The sequence below is a fragment of the Lithobates pipiens genome, unplaced genomic scaffold (assembly GCF_037356315.1).
Source record: "Lithobates pipiens isolate NorthernLeopardFrog02 unplaced genomic scaffold, aLitPip1_a1.2 Scaffold_1, whole genome shotgun sequence".
NCBI classification, from domain to species: domain Eukaryota; kingdom Metazoa; phylum Chordata; class Amphibia; order Anura; family Ranidae; genus Lithobates; species Lithobates pipiens.
In genome coordinates, this window is record NW_027507685.1 from 121,608,884 (window position 1) to 121,629,096 (window position 20,213).

Below are 20,213 nucleotides of genomic sequence, written 5' to 3' on the forward strand. Positions count from 1 at the left end.
CAATTAAACAATGATCCCTTGCAGTAGGGCTGCGGTTGCGGTAAATAGCTCATTTTGTCTAGGGTGGAGGAGAAACAGTTTTACTTACCTGATCCTCCGCTCTCCCAGCAGATAGAACTCTCACATGATACAGCAGTGGATTTTCCCTAGGCGTCTGCACATGCATTACAGGGCTATGGACCCTGCTCTATTCTTATTGACGTCAGGACAGGACCCTAGACCAGTAGATCATGGGGGAGCAGATGCTGCGGGAACTGATCTAGATGCAGGGAGGAGAAGAGTATGGGGTAAGTAAATCTTTTTATTGTTTTTCTAGGCACAAATGCGCAATCAACCCTTGCAGCGCAGGCACAGCCCCAGTGCAAGAGATAGTTTTTTTTTTTTATTGGCCTAGAGTAGGGCTTTAACCACTTCAGCCCTGGAAGGATTTGCCCCCTTCTTGAACAGGCCCTTTTTTGCGATACAGCACTGCATCGCTTTAACTGACAATTGCGCGGTCGTGCGACATGGTACCCAAACAAAATGTATGCCTTTTTTTCCCCACAAATAGATCTTTCTTTTGGTGGTATTTGATGACCTCTGCGTTTTTTTTTTTTTGTTTTTTTTGCGCTATAACCAAAAAAGTGCACCAATTTTGAAAAAAACACAATATTTTGTACTTTTTGCTATAATAAATATCCCAAAAACCCCCAAAACATTTTCTTCATCAGTTTAGGCCAATATGTATACTTCTACATATTTTTGGTAAAAAAAATCACAATAAGCGCAAAAGTTATCGCGTCTACAAAAGAGGGGATAGATTTATGACACTTTTTTTTTTTTACTAGTAATGGCGGCGATCTGCGATTTTATCGGAACTGAGACATTGCGACGGACAAATTGGACACTTTTGACACTTTTTTGGGACCAGTGACATTTAACCACTTCCCGACCAGCACACGACGATGTACGTCGACAGAATGGCACGGGCAGGCATATTGGCGTACATGTACGTCCAATATTCGATGCCGCCCTGCCATCGGGAGCGCGCCGCCGGCGGCGCGCTCCCGCGCTGGTCAGGACCCCCGTGAGTCCGGTCGCGGGACCCGCGGACTCGATCGCCGCGGGCATCCCCGCGATCGTCTCACGGAGCGGCCGAATGGAGGAAATGCTGTATAAACAACATTTTTCCATTCTGCCTAGCAACTAGTGACGCTGATCTCTGCTCCATGTGATTGGAGCAGAGATCAGTGTACACTAAATGAAAGCCCAACCCCCCCACAGTTAGTAACACACCCCTAGGAACACTTAACCCCTACACTGCCACCCACTGGTTAACCCTTTCACTGCCAGTGTCATTTACACAGGAATCACTGCATTTATATAGCAGTGATTACTGTATAAATGACAATGGTCCCAAAAATGTGTCAAAAATGTCCGATGGGTCCCCGACAATGTCGCAGTCACAATAAAAATCGCAGATCGCCGCCATTACTAGTAAAAAAAAAAATAATAAAAATTATTAATAAAAATGCTATAAAACTATCCCTATTTTGTAAACGCTATAACTTTTGCGCAAACCAATCAATAATCACTTATTGCGATTTTTTTTACCAAAAATATGTAGAAGAATACGTATCGGCCTAAATTGAGGGAAAAAAATGTTTTTTTATATATTTTTGGGGGATATTTATTATAACAAAAAGTAAAAAATAATGCGTTTTTTTCAAAATTGTCGCTCTATTTTTGTTTATAGAGCAAAAAATAAAAACCGCAGGGGTGATCAAATACCACCAAAAGAAAGCTCTATTTGTGGGAAAAAAAGGACGTCAATTTTGTTTGGGAGCCACGTCGCACGACCGCGCAATTGTCAGTTAAAGCGACGCAGTGCCGAATCGCAAAAAGTGGTCTGGTCTTTGACCAGCAAATTGGTCCGGTCTGAAAGTGGTTAAACAGCGATCAGTGCTATAAATAGCCACTGATTACTGTATAAATGTCACTGGCAGGGAAGGGGTTAACACTAGGGGGTGATGAAGGGGTTAAATGTGTTCCCTAGGTGTGTTCTAACTGTGGGGGGGGGAATGTGGCTGACTAGAGGAGGAGAGAAATTGGTGTTCCTACTTGATAGGAACACATGATCTGTCTCCTCTCCCCTGACAGAACCGGGATTTGTGTTTTTACACACACAGATCGCGGGTGCCCGGTGGTCATCGTGCCCACCTGGCACACGCATTGGCTCCTGAGACACTGCACGTGCACCTGCTACAGCGTCTTAAAGAGCCGGTATATGGCTACGACAGCTCATGTAGCAGTGCCAACCTGCTGCAGTATAACTGCTGCGGCTGGTCGGGAAGGGGGTTAAGGACACAGTCCACTCTTAAAGAGTTTATATAATGGAGAAAGCTGCTAACAGTAGGATTCCTACACAGGGGTTACAATACCACACAGTAATCAAAGTAAAAAACAGCCTCTTGGCTATAAAGCAGCCCAGCTGGGGCCGCACTGGCTTTCAGGCTATTACAATGCAGCCTCTCAAGAAACACAACAGTGTCCACAGGGCCTCTGATAAAGCAGTCCAGTTGGCCCTCCTGTACTGGACCTGGGCCCTTCTTTTAAATTGATGAGGCCCAGGCTCAATACAGGAGGGCCAGCTGTACTGACTTATTGCTGACACCAATCCTCTTGTGCCTCCCCCTGCAGCACTTCTGGCTTCTACTTCTCTTTCTTCCTCCAGCTGCGATGCAGGGGGATCAGTTCTAGTATCGGTGTGACTTCCTCCCTGCTGTCGGGTATCCCCTGTGTGCCCCCCTTACACCTGCTGTCCAGGCCTTCCTGTGTGCCCCTTTCCCCTGCTGCTCTTCCGGGTTTCTTCCTCTCCTCTCTTGCTGAGGGTGCATGGAGGTCATTTCTAAATGGAGAGCCGGGGAAGGTGCTGGTTATTGAGTCATATTTACTGGCCCCTTACTTTCCTGAATGAACACAGTGAGTGATTGGTACTGATCGTTTCTGTGTCCATTCATCACTGACGCATAATAAACTGTGTTTACTATGATTCAGGTGGTGAATGAATAGGAAGCCTCTGAGTGCTTCCTATTTATTCATCTTTGAGGCTTCAGAGAAAGGGACTGATGAATCTAGGTCCTCCTGTCAGGTAGGCTGTACGCTGCCTTGTGATTTCTAACAGATAACCTGAGTGTCCATATGCTGCTCTGCAGCAACTTTACCTACAGATGGCAGTCTAGTCAGTGCAGACAGACAAAGCATAGCAGAGGTGTAGCCCTGCTGCCCTTCCCCACTCTATCCAAAACAAGTTCAAAATGATACATTGCCATGTGAAATAGAAAAAGGTTCCAAGTAACATGGCACTGTGACTTGTGATTCATCACCTTCTGCTCTTCCTACTCCGAACTGTATTCTGTCAGGCTGTGTTCTTTAAAGATAGCAAAAAGCATTTGATACAGTTCCCAATAAACATTTACTGTACAAAATAAGGTCCGTTGGCATGGACCATAGGGTGAGTACATGGATTGAAAACTGGCTTCAAGAGCGAGTTCGGAGGGTGGTCATAGGTACCGTATATACTCGAGTATAGGCCGACCCGAATATAAGCCGAGGCCCCCAATTTACCCCCAAAAAAACTGGCAAACTTATTGACTCGTGTATAAGCCGAGGGTAAGACATGCCTGTCCATCCCTGTGTGTGTGTCCGTCCATCCCTGTGTGTCCGTCCATCCCTGTGTGTCCGTCCATCCCTGTGTGTCCGTCCATCCATCCCTGTGTGTGTGTGTGTGTCCATCCATCCATCCATCCCTGTGTGTGTGTGTCTCCATCCATCCATCCATCCCTGTGTGTGTGTGTATCCGTGTGTGTGTGTGTGTGTGTGTGTGTGTGTGTGTGTGTGTGTGTGTGTGTGTGTGTGTGTGTGTGTGTGTGTGTGTGTGTGTGTCCAGCCTACCTGTGTCCTGAGCCTTTGTCCCGAGCCTCCGTCCCGTGCCGAGCCTCCTTGCCTCCGTGCCTCGCCGCCGTGCCTCGCCGCCATGCCTTGCCTCCGGTCCCGTCCCGTCCCGTCCCGTGCCGTGCCGTCCTGTGCCTTGCCTCCGTCCCGTGCCCTCTTCGTTCGTCGGCGCCTCGGCGGCCATTGTAAAATTCAAAAGCTGCGCCGCCGCCTTCGCCTGTGATAGGCGGAACACTGAATTTCCCAGCAGCCTGTGTTCCGCCTATCACGTACATCGTATCATCCTCGTCCGTAGTACGAGGATGATACGAAGTCCGTGATAGGCGGAACACAGGCTGCTGGGAAATTCAGTGTTCCGCCTATCACAGGCGAAGGGGGAGCCGGAGGCGCGGCTTTTGAATCAGAATGGCCGCTGTCTGTCTGCTCGACACGCTGATCGAGCGGGCAGACAGCGATGACTCGAGTATAAGCCGAGGGGGGCACTTTCAGCCTCAAAAAAGAGGCTGAAAATCTCGGCTTATACTCGAGTATATACGGTATATACACAAAATCCCTATTAGCGACACCGTCAATAGGGATTTTGTGTATATACCTATGACTCTGAATATATGTCTGTATCCACTTTTTTATTTGTTTGTTGTGTATAAATAAAAAGATTTTTTGTATTTTTATAATAATACGTTGTAGTGTATATTTGAAATATGTACCTTTAAAATCCCTTATCCAGTACTCTATTATTCCTTAAATGAAATGGGATGTTGGTACCTTTACGTATATAGATTTTTTGGAAATTGATCTCTAGCCACAACTTAAAATACATAGCGGGTTCTTTACTGTAAGAGCGGCAAGGATGTGGAATTCCCTTCCACAGGTGGTGGTCTCAGCGGGGGAGCATCGATAGTTTCAAGAAACTATTAGAGAAGCACCTGAACGACCACAACCTACAGGGATATACAATGTAATACTGACATATAATCACACACATAGGTTGGACTTGATGGACTTCACCTACTATGTAACTATATAGTTACATAGCTTTATTTCCAAGCATTTTCTGTCTTATTTCTGAACCTGTTGTCCATCAGATCAGATGTTTAACAAGAAGATCATTGGTATTACAGCTAATGGCAGAAGTACCCATCATCTAGTGTTCAGGGTATTATTGTTCTCTGTGCACCTCTCTGCCTTGGAGAGGATAGTGGGGGTTATATCTCAATATGACTTCAGCGAGAGTCATTGCTTAGACTCTGACATGACTGAGGACATATACGCTCAGTTTCACCATCCTAGGATTAGCTGGTGGTTAGCTGTAAGTAGTCAGCTGACACAACACAACCAATCAAGCCTGACCCTGAGTTTAGAGGTGCATATTATTTAGTGCCCCCCCTTTTAGACCTTCTCTTCCAACAGCTGGCCTGTGAATTAACCATACTGTATAACAGGGCTAATAGAAGATATACTCAGAAATGCAGCCCCTGAAGTAAAGGTTCACTTTAACCACTTGACCTCCAGAAGATTTACCCCCCTCCTTCCTGACCAGGCCACTTTTTGCGATATGGCACTGTTATTTTAACTGACAACTGCACGGTCATGCAACGCTGTGCCCAAATAACATTTGTGGAATTTTTTTCCCACAAATAGAGCTTTCTTATGGTGGTATTTGATCACCACTGCGTTTTTTTTTCTTTTTGCGCTATAAACAAAAAAAGACAGACAATTTTGAAAATACTTTTTACTTTCGGCTGTAAGCCCTTGTACACACATTCGGACATTCCGACAACAAAATCTGTCTGATTTTGTTCCGACGGATTTTGTCTGAAACTTGTGTTGTATACACACGTTCAGACAAAGTTGCTGGAAAAACCGATTGTTCGTAACGTGATGACATTATTTATTTACAACGGGACTACGTTCAGGCTAGTAGCCAATAGCTTTGATCTAGGAATTTGATCTGAGCATGCGTGGCACTTTGTCCGACCGGAATTCTCTACAAACCATCAGACAAAGTCCGATCGGATCATGTTGTCGGAAAATTTTTATATCCAGCTCTCAAACTTTGTTGGTCGGACATTCCGATGGAAAAAGTCAGATGGAGCCCACACACGGTCAGATTATCCGACAACACGGTCCAATCAGACATTTTCCAGCAGAATTTCTGACCGTGTGTACAAGGGCTAAAACATATCCAATAAAAAAATTTAAAAAAATCAAATGTCTTTATAATTTTAGACCAGTATGTATTCTGCTACACATTTTTGGTAAAAAGAAATCACTGATATTGATTGATTTATGCAAACAATATAGCATCTACCAACTATGGTATATATACTGGAATTTTTTAATGTTTTTTTTTATACTAGTAATGGCGACAATCAGGGACTTTTAGCAGGATTGCGATATTGCGGCGGACACTAACTGACACTTTTGTCACTTTGCGACAACCAGTGGCACTATTATGCCACATACACACGAGCGGAATGTCTGACAGAAAAAGTCAGATGGAAGCTTTTCATCATATATTCTGATCATGTGTATGCCTCATCGGACTTTTTTTTATGAAAATTCTGACGGACCTAGAAATAGAACATGTTTTAAATATTTCCAAAGGAACCAATTCCTATCGGGAATATGCTGAGCTTCGCATGAGCAGCTCAATGTGCATTCCTAGCACACTCCAGCTGTGTCGGAATAATTCACTCCCATGCACATACTTGGGGCGACATTCCCCCACTGGCCAATTACGCTCGTCTATATGCTGTTCCAACGGACCAAAAACTACGCATGCTCTGAAGCAAGTACGAGACGGAATCTATTGGCCACTGGCTATTGAACTTCCTTTTTCTAGTCCCGTCGTACGTGCTGTACGTCACCGCGTTCTTAACGATCGGACTGGTGTGATCGTGTGTATGCTCGTCAGTTTCAGCTGAACTCTGTCAGAAAAAACGTTTATTTCAACCAGTCCAGTGTACGCGGCATTACAGTGATCAGTGCTAAAATATGCACAGTTACTGTAGTAATGGCACTGGCTGGGAAGGGGTTAAACATCTAGGGTGATCAAAGGGTTAAATGTGTGCCTAACCAGTGTTTGCGTTTAGTATGCGTGCTGCTTTTTCTAGGGGAAGAGATTGATTTGAGTGCTTGCTTTGCAGGAGCACAGAATCTATCCCCCCCCCCCCCCCCCGTCAGAACGGAACTCTGTCTTGTTTACATAGGCAGAGCTCCGTTCTGAATCTCTGCCCGACGATCGGCGGGTGCTAGTTGACATTGAGTGCCCGTGACCTACAGATTGGCTGGCACACGCCCTCTGCGGGCGGAAGTGCGGGACCGCGTATATATACGTGATCCTGCGCACAGCTGCCACCCTATAGCAGTAAAAGTTGTTAAGATGCACAAAGCATTTTTAAGCAGGTGGGGTCAAATGGGTATTTGTTTTCAACGCCAGTGATGAGAAAATTCTAAGGAGCAGGATGGGAAGTTTTTTAATAATGTATGTGTACTTTGTTCAGCAAAGTCCATTCACTCCAGAATAAAATGTTAAAAACAAAAAAATAATTGAATTACTTTTGAATGACACTCATCAAGCCATCGAATGTACTGAGAATTTTCGTACAAATCAAAAATGTACTAATGTATACCCAGCTTCTCTCTGAACACCCGCTGCCGCTAAAAATAGGTCTGTGCTTGTTCATGACGGAGTTGGCTTTTAAACTGACATGCGGTATGTACACATCATATAGTCACGGCTATAAAAAAAAGAAAGATACCTGTATGCAAATACTACAGATGAAAATAGTTACGCATCAAAGCAAAGTGCAGTTAAAGGATAAATTCACCTTTAAAAAAAAAATAAAAAAATTGTCATTTTTATGCAGGTTAAAAAATTTGCATTTATTATAATTTTTTTAGTCTGACACTGCACCTTCGATCTGCTGATCATGGGTGCAATGATTTACAGACTGTCTGTGTAGCTGTCTGCCCATACCTCTGATTCTCCAGTCCAGGAAGATTCAATGAACTACGGGGATGCTCACCAGCGCCCATGTAGTTCATTGAGAACTACAAGCCATCAGTCGCAAAGGCTGTTGTTACTTGTAGCTTATTAATTCGCAGAACTCTGTGAATGAATGACACGCCTGTGTGGGCGGATGCGGGGGAATTATGATGGCGGGAGCAGGGAGAAGATCCCCAACCTGCTGTCACAGGAAAGGGGGGAGGGGAGATCAGGGGGAGAACAGGCAGATGTTGGGCATGTTACATGCAACACCCTGAAGGAGGGAACAGGTTAATGGGGGTTACTCCAAAAAAATGCCCTATAACGCTTATGATGGTTGAGGACTACCTCCGTTCCCAGTAAATAAGACACATTTAGATTATAAAAGTTACACATTTATTAGGGAAGAAGTACATAAAATACAATATCAACAAGACAATAATAGAATTGTTGTATGTAGTTGCATTAAGTTAGCACTTAAGAGACAAAGAACCCATCTGATGAGTGGGAACACAATGATGGAGGTAAAGACGTGATCCTCCACATGTTTTGTGTCACTTCTTCAGGAGGAGTCAAACAATACATCTAGAGGGATATAAAATCTTATAGTTACAATATCAAGGAGCAGGTACAAAATCATCATTGTAGCTAAGCTATTAGTGAACCTTTATTTGTGGAGTATTGTAGAAATCAACGTAACTCACCATTGGAAGCCCAAATGGGCATCAGACGGCATTGAAGACACCCTGGCCGGGTGTCACACCCTGAGGCAGATACGAGAGGCTGTGAGTGTTTGATGGACTAGAATAATATAAAAGAGTATAAATGAAATAGTAATTTGAGTCCATTACTTGAGCACTCACACGGGGAGTGGGTTGATGAATGTGAGGGGAAGGGGGAAGAGGGTGGGGGGGGGGGAAATATGGGTGTAACATGTTCACATCATTTAAAGCCCAACTCTAGGCAACTTGCACCTCAGTCTTGATTTAAAAACACCCCTTTATAGACCGTTCCACAGTGTTATGGATCAAAGTTGTAGTTTCCTCTATGAGCCAAGCTAATCCGGTGCCCTGGGGACCAGACATTTTTTCCCACTCCTTATCATCTTGGGCACTGGTCCCCTCACCATCCATATGAGATCTCCTGCCTTTGGAGCCTATGAGAGAGGACGTGGCCAATGGTTGTGTTGCCTCCACCAAAAGGAGGTGTTCACATCATGCAAATAGACCTGTAAAAGGACCAGGAAGGAAACAGAAAATGGAAAAAAAGGATCATCACGTGACTGTGGTTTTAAGTATGTATAATGGGCATTTGGATACACTTTTTTTCTACCAGTGGTTAGTTAGAGGTGGAGGAAGGACAGGATGGTAGGGGAAGTTGCTAGTATCCTGGAGTCGGGCTTTAACAAAAACAGTTTTTTTTTCAAAATTTATCATCAGCCCCAGCTCATTGTGCTTACATTTTGATACATTAAGTTCACTGTGATTCCCACCCAAAAGGTATATTTTGGTCTAAGGTGAAAACTGGTGGGTGATCACCTTCTGGCTTAATAAACCTTTCAGAGACTCCACTGTTGGGATTTACTTTTAGTTGTTTGGGTCTCCCCACCAACAAGGCCATGATGCAGATGGCTGGCTTTTACAGTTTTTTAGTCTATAGTACATTATGTCTCATTAATGTGAGAGGAGTGACAACATCATTTGGTCTAAAGATTTATGTAGCCATTCATCCGAATAAGAATTCTGGTGGGGAGGTATCTTCACTTGAGTCTCAGAGGGAACAGAACCTAGTCAATACTTCCATTTGCCAACAACCCAGAAAATATTAAGCGGAATTTAGCTAAAACATTACAAATGAATAACTTTTTTTTTTTAGTTTTTTTATCTGACTGAGCAACAACATTTGTAACTGTTATTTTGAATATTGAAAAGTCCCTACTTGTGTAAAGGCCTTTGACTGCTTCACTCAACAACTACTGACATTGGTTTTTAACTGTTTTGTTTATTCTTCAGAACATTATCAAGAAAGTCAGTGGGCAAAAGTTTGTGTACAAGTTTGTATGTTATCCGGATCCCTGTGGAGAGGCCTCCAAGGATGATGGAAAAAGTAGGGAGCCTGTGAATGAACTGGTCCAATCACTCAAGCCTGGAGACAGCTCTCCATACGTCCCTAAGATGGCGAGGAGCAGCCCCAAGACCAGCCGAAATGAGTATATGCGATCCGGCCTGTATTCCACCTTCACCATCCAGTCTCTGCAGGCCCCACCCACCACGCATTCCAGGACTAGCAAACTGGAAGCTTTGCCTCCAGCTGAAGCTCCTCCCCTTCAGGAGGTCAGGAGTCAGAGCGTTGACATTCCACAGTATGAGTCCATGGATCAGAGTGACGCAGATCTTTCTCTGGAAGTCAACATCCACAGCAGCAAAGAACTTCAGCTACATGTAATGCCTACATATTATGTCACGTGATCTTATTACTCTACTACTTCTATATTTAAAGGGATGTTTCAGTTAAAAGTGCAGTTCTATGCAGCAAGTTATATGAAATCAGGAAACATTTCCGGGGGTGCTAAAGTTTGAAATAGTTCGATTTTTATGTAATGCATTGCATCTAGATTTATTTCAGTCTTTTCGTTTTTAATGTGCACCTCCCTTAAAGTGAGTGGGGGCGCATTAAGCGTAGAGAGGGTGGTGTGAAAACCAAGGAACACATTTATGCCGCGTACACACGATCGAAATTCTCGTTGGAAAAAGCTCTGATGGTTTTCCCAACGGAATTCCGACGGAATTCGGCTCAAGCTGTCTTGCATAACACACGGTCACATCAAATTCCGATCATTTATAACGCGGTGACATACAACACGTACGACGTGACTAGAAAAAGTAAGTTCAGTAGCCAATAGCTTCTGTCTTGTAGTTGAATCTGAGCATGCATGATTTTTGGTGTGTCGGAATTGCATACACACGATCAGAATTACCGATAGAAAGTTTTTCCGTCTGGAAAATTGAGAACATGCTATCAATTTTTGGCTGGCGGAAATTCGGACAGCTAAATTCCGATGGAGCATACACACGGTCGCATTTTCCCATGAAAAGCTCTCATCGGTCTTTTCTGGCCGGAATTCCGATCGTGTGTACGCGGCATTAGATACAGGGCCTTAAATATTGGCACTGAAGAAGCTTAGCTGGAAGGCTAAGCAAATACAAGATGGTAGGATGAAAGTTAAAGCCACGTTCTCCAAAATGAGTAGCTTTAAGTTAAAATGCTCTATAATAATATGGCAGGATGATCTCTTCCAGCCAACACAAATAAATTGTGGATAGCCTTTCCCATATCAAGGGCAGTAATGCCCCATAAACACTATCAGATTTTCTGCTGATTTTTTCCTTCAGATTTACCAAAACCATGTAGTAAAAGGGCCTGCCTGATTGCATACAAATTGAAACTCCTAATCTTTGACCTTATATTATATGGTTTTGGTAAATCTGAGGGAAAAACTCAGCAGAAAAACTGATAGTGTGTATGGGGCTTAAGTCCACACTTTCCCCTTTAACATCTGTGGCTTTTGGTGTAGCTTTTCATACTTTACCATCCTGGGCACAGTGCCTTCTGGCAAATATGGCTCAAATGCGACCATATGTGTTCCACTTCAAGCATCATTTGATAGTATCATCTACTGTGCAGGTTTAAAACACAACTCCAGCAGAAGCTTTCTTTTTTCATAGACTGAAAAAGGATTACAGACTCTCTTATCCTTTATTGCTGTCTGTCCTTACTTCTATTCCCAAACATAGAAAAAACACCTGGTTCCATGAAGGTACGGTGAGGAACCCCTTGGGGTCGTTAATAGACAGATCAAACCAATCGTATAAAAGTATACATTTTATTACAAAGTATCAAACATATATATGTGCAAACATTACATAAAGAGCATAAAATCCATATCTGATACCCTGATTGATACAATTGTAAAGATGAACCACAATCCTGGTGCAAAGGACTGGCGGTGATCGATACAGTGTATATAACACCTTACATGTTACGGACTGAGAGTCCTTCTTCAGAGGTTTCATGTTATTGATTCAATTGGGTATAAAATTTATGGCAAACAATTCACATAAGACAAATATCTGAAGGGATAGACTAGGTCAGGAAACTCATTGATCAGTGGAGCACACACCCTCCAAATCCACCAGGTAGCCAAACCATATGTAGGAACCGGGGCTTGCTTCACTACGAAGACTCAAACATGGTGGGGTGCAAAGTGGTCACCAACCAGTCCTGGAACCATTGTTTGTGGTCCTGCCATGTTAGAGTCCTCGTAGTGAAGCAAGCCCCGGTTCCTACATATGGTTTGGTTACCTGGTGGATTTGGAGGGTGTGTGCTCCACTGACCAATGAGTTTCCAGACCTAGTCAATCCCTTTAGATATTTGTCTTATGTGAATTGTTTGCCATAAAATTTATACCCAATTGAATCAATAACATAAAACCTCTGAAGAAGGACTCTCAGTCCGTAACATGTAAGGTATTATATACACTGTATCGATCGTAGTGCAGTGATGACAAACCTTGGCACCCCAGATGTTTTGGAACTGCATTTCCCATGATGCTCAACTACACAGCAGAGTGCATGAGCATCATGGGAAATGTAGTTCCAAAACATCTGGGGTGCCCAGGTTCACCATGCCTGGACTAGTGAGATGGCCTGGAGGGTGTGTATGTAGGGTGGGGTTGGCGGTGAGGGAGAGCTACAAATCCTCAGCTATACAAAACAAAGTTAGGTATTTATAGTTCCCTTTATGGGCCTACTCTTATTCCATATTTTGGTAAAATTAGGGAGATGTTAAAGTGATTTTGTTCTTAGGCCTCATCATCTCACAAATGAATGTCTCTGAAATAAATATTTAGCTTCTGTAATGCTGAGTGCAAGCTCTAAAGAGAATTAGCATGGTGTAGAGTGCACAGTGAGACAATCCACTCGTGTTGTATTGCACAATGTTGTCTCAACCTTGTATGTTTCAGCAAGGCATTGGGCGGTGCAATAGTGAATAATGGTGCCACCTTCCTATCTGAACAGCGAGGCAGGGCTGTGTGCATACCAAGACCAGTTGAACAGTTTTACAATTATTTTGTCAGGTAAAACAGATGACAGAAATGAATTTCTCCTGTCTATAGTTGGGCTGAAGTTTCACTTAATAATGTTTAAACATTTTAGCAGATCTTAATTTTTACACATCCTGTTTTCCATAGGACTGGAATTCTTCTTTAAAGGTCTTTATGCATAACAACTTAATAAAAAATAATGTTCTTTAGCAAGGAATAAATACTCCACACTAATAATTATGCTACCAAAATTAGTATATAATGTAAATTGCCTCCAGCATTGCTCCTGTTTCTTCTGGCTGGAGGCTGCCATTTTGCTGAAACCCAGAGCCCCTGAGCAGCAATAAATCTTTAGGCTGTCAACAGATCGGCATCTAGTGACTCTGAATTTCAGCACAATGCCAATGCATGTGCAGAGCAGGGTGAGACACAGTGTACTACTGAATTTAAAACAGTATAGACACTTATTTTTAAAGTTTTATATAGCTATACCTACAAAAGAGGCAGCTTGAAGTGATCTAGCAGGACGTCATTTTCTGTCTAATGTTTCACCTATATTTTGGGTTTTCTATAAGGCATTGGCACATATTATTGCCTCTTTTCCCATAGGTCACAGTGGACCCCCCAACTCCTGATATCAAAGTGGAGGATCCTCTTGAAGATGCATCCTCCGATGTAGAAGACCTCTCCGAACCCCAGGTCTTTCTGGCATCTCTTCCTGAGATAAAGACTATGAGCTCAGAGCAGCCGCTGGCTCAGGAGATCTTGGTTGTCATCAATTCTCCAGAGAAAGATGAAGTAAAAGCTAAGGATGATCTTCAGGAAGGAGAGAAGAAAGAGGAGGCACCTCCAGCAGCCCCGCCACAGGAAGGACATCCCGTTAAAGGGAAGAAGCCAAAAGACCTGGAAATCCCCTTCTCCACTGTGATTGGACAGGAAAAGATGAATGCTGCTGTTAACTCTTTGCTGGCTCCTGGGAGTGCGTCATCAGTCATCACCTCTCATTCACTGGTGAGCGAAACACAAAACAAAACTTGATGGATTTTCAGAATTACGTTATAGATTTAGATGTAGGCAGCACCATCTGGTTTGCACTATGTCTCAAATCAGTAAAGTTTACTGGATGTCAGAGTAAGGCAGAGCTATAGGATTGTTCTGTACTATCAGTGCTGCCTAGATGGGCTCACAACAGTGTTGCTTGCCTTTCCAAAACATACGCGTTTGCTAATAAGGAGTATATTTTAGAAATGTTAATGGGAGATTCGTAGCAGGCAGCTTTTAATAATAATGTCGCCTTACTTTACTTATAGAGTTCTGCAGCATCCCTAAAACTCACAAGGTCTCATATCAGCAGTGCAAAACATCAGCCTTCATGCAGGCAGTATGGACAGTATACTCTGTGCTATCAGTGCTGCCTGGACTAACTAGCAAAGTGTTGCAGTATCACCTACACTCCCAATTTCTGCACTTTTGTTAATAAATATGCAATATATATATATAGAATATATATATATATATATATATATATATATATATTCTCACAAAAGTGAGTACACCCCTCACATCTTTGTAAATATTTTATTATATCTTTTCATGTGACAACACTGAAGAAATTACACTGTGCTACAATGTAAAGTAGTGAGTGTACAGCTTGTATAACAATGTAAATTTGCTGTCCCCTCAAAAGAACTCAACACACAGCCATTAATGTCTAAACCGCCGGCAACAAAAGTGAGTACACCCCTAAGTGAAAATGTTCAAATTGGGTCCAAAGTGTCAATATTTTGTGTGGCCACCATTATTTTCCAGTACTGCCTTAACCCAGTTGGGCATGGAGTTCACAAGAGCTTCACAGGTTACCACTGGAGTCCTCTTCCACTCCTCCATTATGAAATCACAGAGCTGGAGGATGTTGGAGACCTTGCGATCCTCCACCTTCCATTTGACGATGCCCCACAGATGCTCAATAGGATTTAGGTCTGGAGACATGCTTGGCCAGTCCATCACCTTTACCCTCAGCTTCTTTAGCAAAGCAGAGGTCATCTTAGAGGTCTGTTTGGGGTCGTAATCATGTTGGAATATTGCCCTGCAGCACAGTCTCCAAAGGGAGGGGATCATGCTCTGCTTCAGTATGTCAAAATACATGTTGGCATTCATGGTTCCCTCAATGAGTTGTAGCTCCCCAGTGCCGGCAGTACTCATGCAGCCCCAGACCATGACACTCCCGCCACCATGCTTGACTGTAGGCAAGCCACACTTGACTTTGTACTCCTCACCTGGTTGCCGCCACACACACTTGACACCATCAGAACCAGAATACGTTTATTTTGGTCTCATTAGACCACAGGACATGGTTCCAGTAATCCATGTTCTTAGTCTGCTTGTCTTCAGCAAACTGTTTGCAGGCTGTCTTGTGTATCATCTTTAGAAGAGGCTTCCTTTTGGGACAACAGCCATGGAGACCAATTTGATGCAGTGTGCAGCGTATGGTCTGAGCACTGACACCCTCCACCCCTTCAACCTGTGCAGCAATACTGGCAGCACTCAAAATTCTATTTCCCAAAGACAACCTCTGGATAGGATGCTGAGCCTGTGCAGTCAACTTCTTTGGTTGACCATGGCGAGGCCTGTTCTGAGTAAAAACCTATCCTGTTAAACTGCAGTATGGTCTTGGCCACCATGCTGCAGCTCAGTTTCAGGGTCTTGGCAATCTTCTTATAGCCTAGGAAATCTTTATGTAGAGCAGCAATTCTTTTTTTTAGATCCTCAGAGAGTTCTTTGCCATGAAGTGCCATGTTGAACTTCCAGTGACCAGTATGAGAGACTGAAAGCGATAAAACCAAATTTAACACACCTGCTCCCCATTCACACCTGAGACCTTGTAACGAGTCACATGACACTGGGGAGGGGAAATGGCTAATTGGGCCCAATTTGGACATTTTCACTTAGAGGTGTACTCACTTTTATTGCCAGCAGTTTAGATATTAATGGCTGTTTGTTGAGTTATTTTGAGGGAACAGAAAATGTACACTGTTATACAAGCTGTACACTCACTACTTTATATTGTAGAAAAGTGTAATTTCTTCAGTGTTGTCACATGAAAATATATAATAAAATATTTTCAAAAATGTGAGGGGTGTACTCACTTTTGTGAGCTACCGGAGAGAGAGATTAGAAGGAGGCAGCACCAAACATAGATATTGGCACTTCCTGAGTGGACTTATGGAACTTTTCAGTATCTGCTTTCCCAACCCTCTATCCAAACCTCTTGCTGTGACAAAAAAATCAGATGTAGGCAGTGCCATTTTTTTGTACCACCAGTGCCTCGTGACAAGACACCAAAAAGGTTAGATCCTTCTACTTTCCCCACATCTATTTGTACACCCTTGCTATTGCAAGCTGCAGGTTACTGTAGTTCAGAAGAGGACCGCATTAGCTCTACAAAATACACCCGAAAATTGCCATGTTCAGTGGTGGGCACAGCCCTACAGGGTATATCCATCAAAGTGCAAGACACGCGTTGTTTAACAAATGAGCAGCAAAAATAGACTTACCAGTTTGTTCATTAAAGCTGGACAGAAGAGCAGATGTCTCCCCAAATATCATGAATATGATGGGCAGGGAGGAGCATCCTCTGCATTAATTCAACTGGCTAAGAAGTTGCACATACATGGTTCACACCTTTCTTTCTTATTATTATTAAGAAGAGGGGAATGGGAGATTTCCTAGCAGGTGCAAAATCTCTGACTAATAATGATATTGTGATGATTGGACGTTCTCATAATCACCCCCACTGGGTAACTTTAAGTGGCTTCACACACCCAAGCTATGGGGTGTTGATTCAGAGGCAAGATCAGACTACTTCTTGCCAACCTGTCAGTGCAAAAAGTATTAATAATGAGCAAAGCGTCTTTAGTAGCCAGTTAGGTTTCAGTTGTCTAGAATCACAACAGTAAAACTACATTCTAATTGGATACCAAGGGTTACTGCACTTTTTGTCTTGCCCTTAGAAAAAAAGCCAGAAAGACTGGTAGATAAAGTCCACTTTCCTTACAAAACAATAATTGTAAGTCCGTTAATCTTTTGTGTTTTCAGACTCCTCTGCTGCTTACTCCAAGCTCCTTGCCTCCTTCCATCCACTTCTGGAGTACACTCAGCCCAATAGCTCCCCGGAGTCCAGCCAAGCTGTCCTTCCAGGTAAGGTTGGTGAAGTATAAATACAGTTTAATCTACCAACTGTTCCCAGCTAGATAATTTGTTTGTTAAAGTGGTTTTAAACCCTTACATATACCCAGTGAGGTGAATGGCCTCAGGTGATATACAGTGATACTTGTCTATCCAAAGCCGTCAGTCCCCTACATCCATTCAGGGTGCATCATTTATCATTTACATAGGACCTTTCAGCTCTAAAAAGATGGGGGCAGAGAACTGAAGTTACATCAGTGACGGGAGCTCTGATAGCTGATTGGAGGAATGAGACACACCCCCTGCACTCAGCACACACAAAAACAGAGCTGAGGCTGTCAATCAGCTGGAGCTCCCTCTCCTGTCACCATTTTCCTCTTGGTGTCAGGAAAACTCATCAGCAGGCTCAAGCTTATAGCAGAGGAACGAGACAATGGACAGAAATGACACTTAGTGCTCTGGATTGAGATAAGTATACACTATAAAGGGATACGCTTTGTTCATATTTCATGTCTGAGGTTTACAACCACTTTAAGTGTAGAAGCTGTCACTAGAATCCACTAGCATGAATCTACATTTTACTGCTTTTATACTTTATTATTATCTTTGTTCAGACTCATATTCTTAAAGGAAACCTGTGCTCAAAGAAATACCAGGAATGGCATTGCTGAATTCTCTTTCTGAAAATTCCAGTGGCCTGGCTGTTACTGATTAAATGGCTTTTGTACATCCCCAATCTGTGTCCCAGAACAAGTACAGTGGGGAAAATAATTATTTGATCCCCTGCAGATTTAGTAAGTTTGCCCACTTACAAAGTAATGAAGGGTCTATAATTTTTATCATAGGTGTATTTTAAATGATAGAGACAGAATATCAACCAAAATCCCAAAAAAAAACACATGATACAAATGTTGTAAATTGAGTTGCAGTTCAGTGAGTAAAATAAGTATTTGATCCCCAAGCAAAACATGACTTAGTACTTGATGGAGAAACCCTTGTTGGCAAGCAGAGAGGTAAGACATTTCTTGTACTTGGTTCCCAGGTTTGCACACATCCCAGGAGGGATTTTGGTCCACTATTCTTTACAGAACCTCTCTAAATCCTTAAGATTTCTTGGCTGTCGCCTGGCAACTTGAAGTTTCAGCTCCCTCCATAAATTTTCTATAGGATTAAGGTCTGGATACTGGCTAGGCCACTCCATGACCTTTAATGTGCTTCTTCTTGAGTCACTTCTTTTGTTGCCTTAGCGGTATGTTTTGGGTCATTGTCATGCTGGAAGACCCATCCATGACCCATCTTTAGTGTTCTGGCTGAGGGAAGAAGGTTCTCATCCAAGATTTTACAAAACATTACCCCATCCATTGGCCCCTCAATGCATCAAAGTCGGCCTGTACATTTGACAGAGAGACAGCCCCAAAGCATAATGTTTCCACCTCCGTGCTTAACTGTAGGGATAGTGTTCTTCTTCTGTAGATGTGCCTTCTTGAAGAGGGGAACCTTGCGGAGCGCTACAGAATTTCAATCCATGGTGGTGTATTGTGTTACCAATGGTTTGTTTGGTGACTTGGGTCCCAACTGCCTTGAGATCATTCACAAGCTCCTCCTGTGTTGTTCTGGGCTGATTCTTCCCTTTTCTCATGATTCTCACCCCTGGAGGCAAAATCCTGCATGGAGCTCCAGACTGAGAGCAATTGATATTTATTTTTTATTGCTTCTATTTGCGAATAATCACTCCAACAGTTGTCTCCTTCTCACCAAGCTTCTTGCTGATGGTCTTGTAGCCCAATCCAGCCTTATGCAGGTCTACAATCTTGTCCCTGACGTTCTTTGACAGCTTTTCGGTCGTGCCCATGATAAGGTTTGAATGGAGGAAAGAGATTCTGTGGACAGGTGTCTTTAGGAGCAGCTTCTTAAATTGACAGGACTAATCTGCGTACTACATGAGTACATACTGTATCCAGTCCTTGGGTGCTACAATTATTGTTGGTTGGTAAGGGCTCAAATACTTATTTTACTCACTGAACTGCAACTTAATTTATAACATTTGTATTGTGTATTTTTTCAGTTTTTTGTGGTTGATATTCTGTCTCCATCAATTAAAATACACCTGATGATAACAAATATAGACCCCTCATGTATTTGTAAGTGGGCAAACTTACAAAATCTGCAGGGGATCAAATAATTATTTTCCCTACTGTGTGCAAATAAGTAGTTCAGACAATACTGACAGTATGCTTGTTCCAGATCAGTGACTCAGAAATGACTGAAGTCATAGACAGCCCATCAACTAGCTTTTTCATAAGAGGCTCAGCAGTGGTAATTTCCATATTCCCCTTAGTGGTTAATTGTACACATTTTAATTGCTGTATTTTAAAAATAGATTTGTAAACCTTTATCTAAATATTCTTTGCATAACAAGGAATGTGACTAGTATCCCTTAAAGGATAAATTCACCTTTTGTAACATGTTACACCATATTCAGGGTGCAACATGTAACATGCTACAGATGTACGCCCCCCCCCCCCACCCCACAATCCTCCATGTTGATGGCAGGCAAAACCCTGGCACAGCCGCATTGTTTTTAGATTGTGACAGCGAGAAGGGGTAGAAGATCCACCACTCACTGTCACAATCTAAAGAAAATGCAGCCATGTGCGGCTCTGCCTGCCCAACCGCGTCCTTCATTTACAGTGTTCTGTAAATGAATGAACTACAACTACCGACAGCCTTTGCAGCTATAAGCTTGTAGTTCTAAATGAACTTCCAAGGCACTGAGATTTCTAGTAGTTGATTAAGTCTTCCCTTTTAGAGTGCGACTGCCTGCCTGTATCGGAGGTACGAGCAGACTGCTACACAGTCTGCATGGGTGCAATGCTTTCGAGAGTCCTAACCAAAAAAATAATAGATGTATATTTTTTTTACCTGCAAAAAATGTGCATTTATTATTTTTTTGGGAAAGGTATCCTTTGTGTTTTTAAGCCCAGGTTCACATTATACTA

At 42.9% G+C, this 20,213-nt stretch overlaps 1 protein-coding gene across 3 annotated transcripts in view; it reads left to right on the forward strand.

Annotated features, from left to right (window-relative positions):
• Positions 1–20,213, forward strand: part of ELK1 (ETS transcription factor ELK1) — a 52,415-nt gene that overhangs the window by 23,613 nt on the left and 8,589 nt on the right. For all 3 annotated transcript variants that reach the window (XM_077475442.1, XM_077475451.1, XM_077475432.1), the window contains 3 exons: positions 9,937–10,365; positions 13,639–14,040; positions 17,125–17,226. In XM_077475442.1, coding sequence (XP_077331568.1) covers positions 9,937–10,365; positions 13,639–14,040; positions 17,125–17,226 — 933 coding nt within the window. The remainder of the gene's footprint in view (positions 1–9,936; positions 10,366–13,638; positions 14,041–17,124; positions 17,227–20,213) is intronic.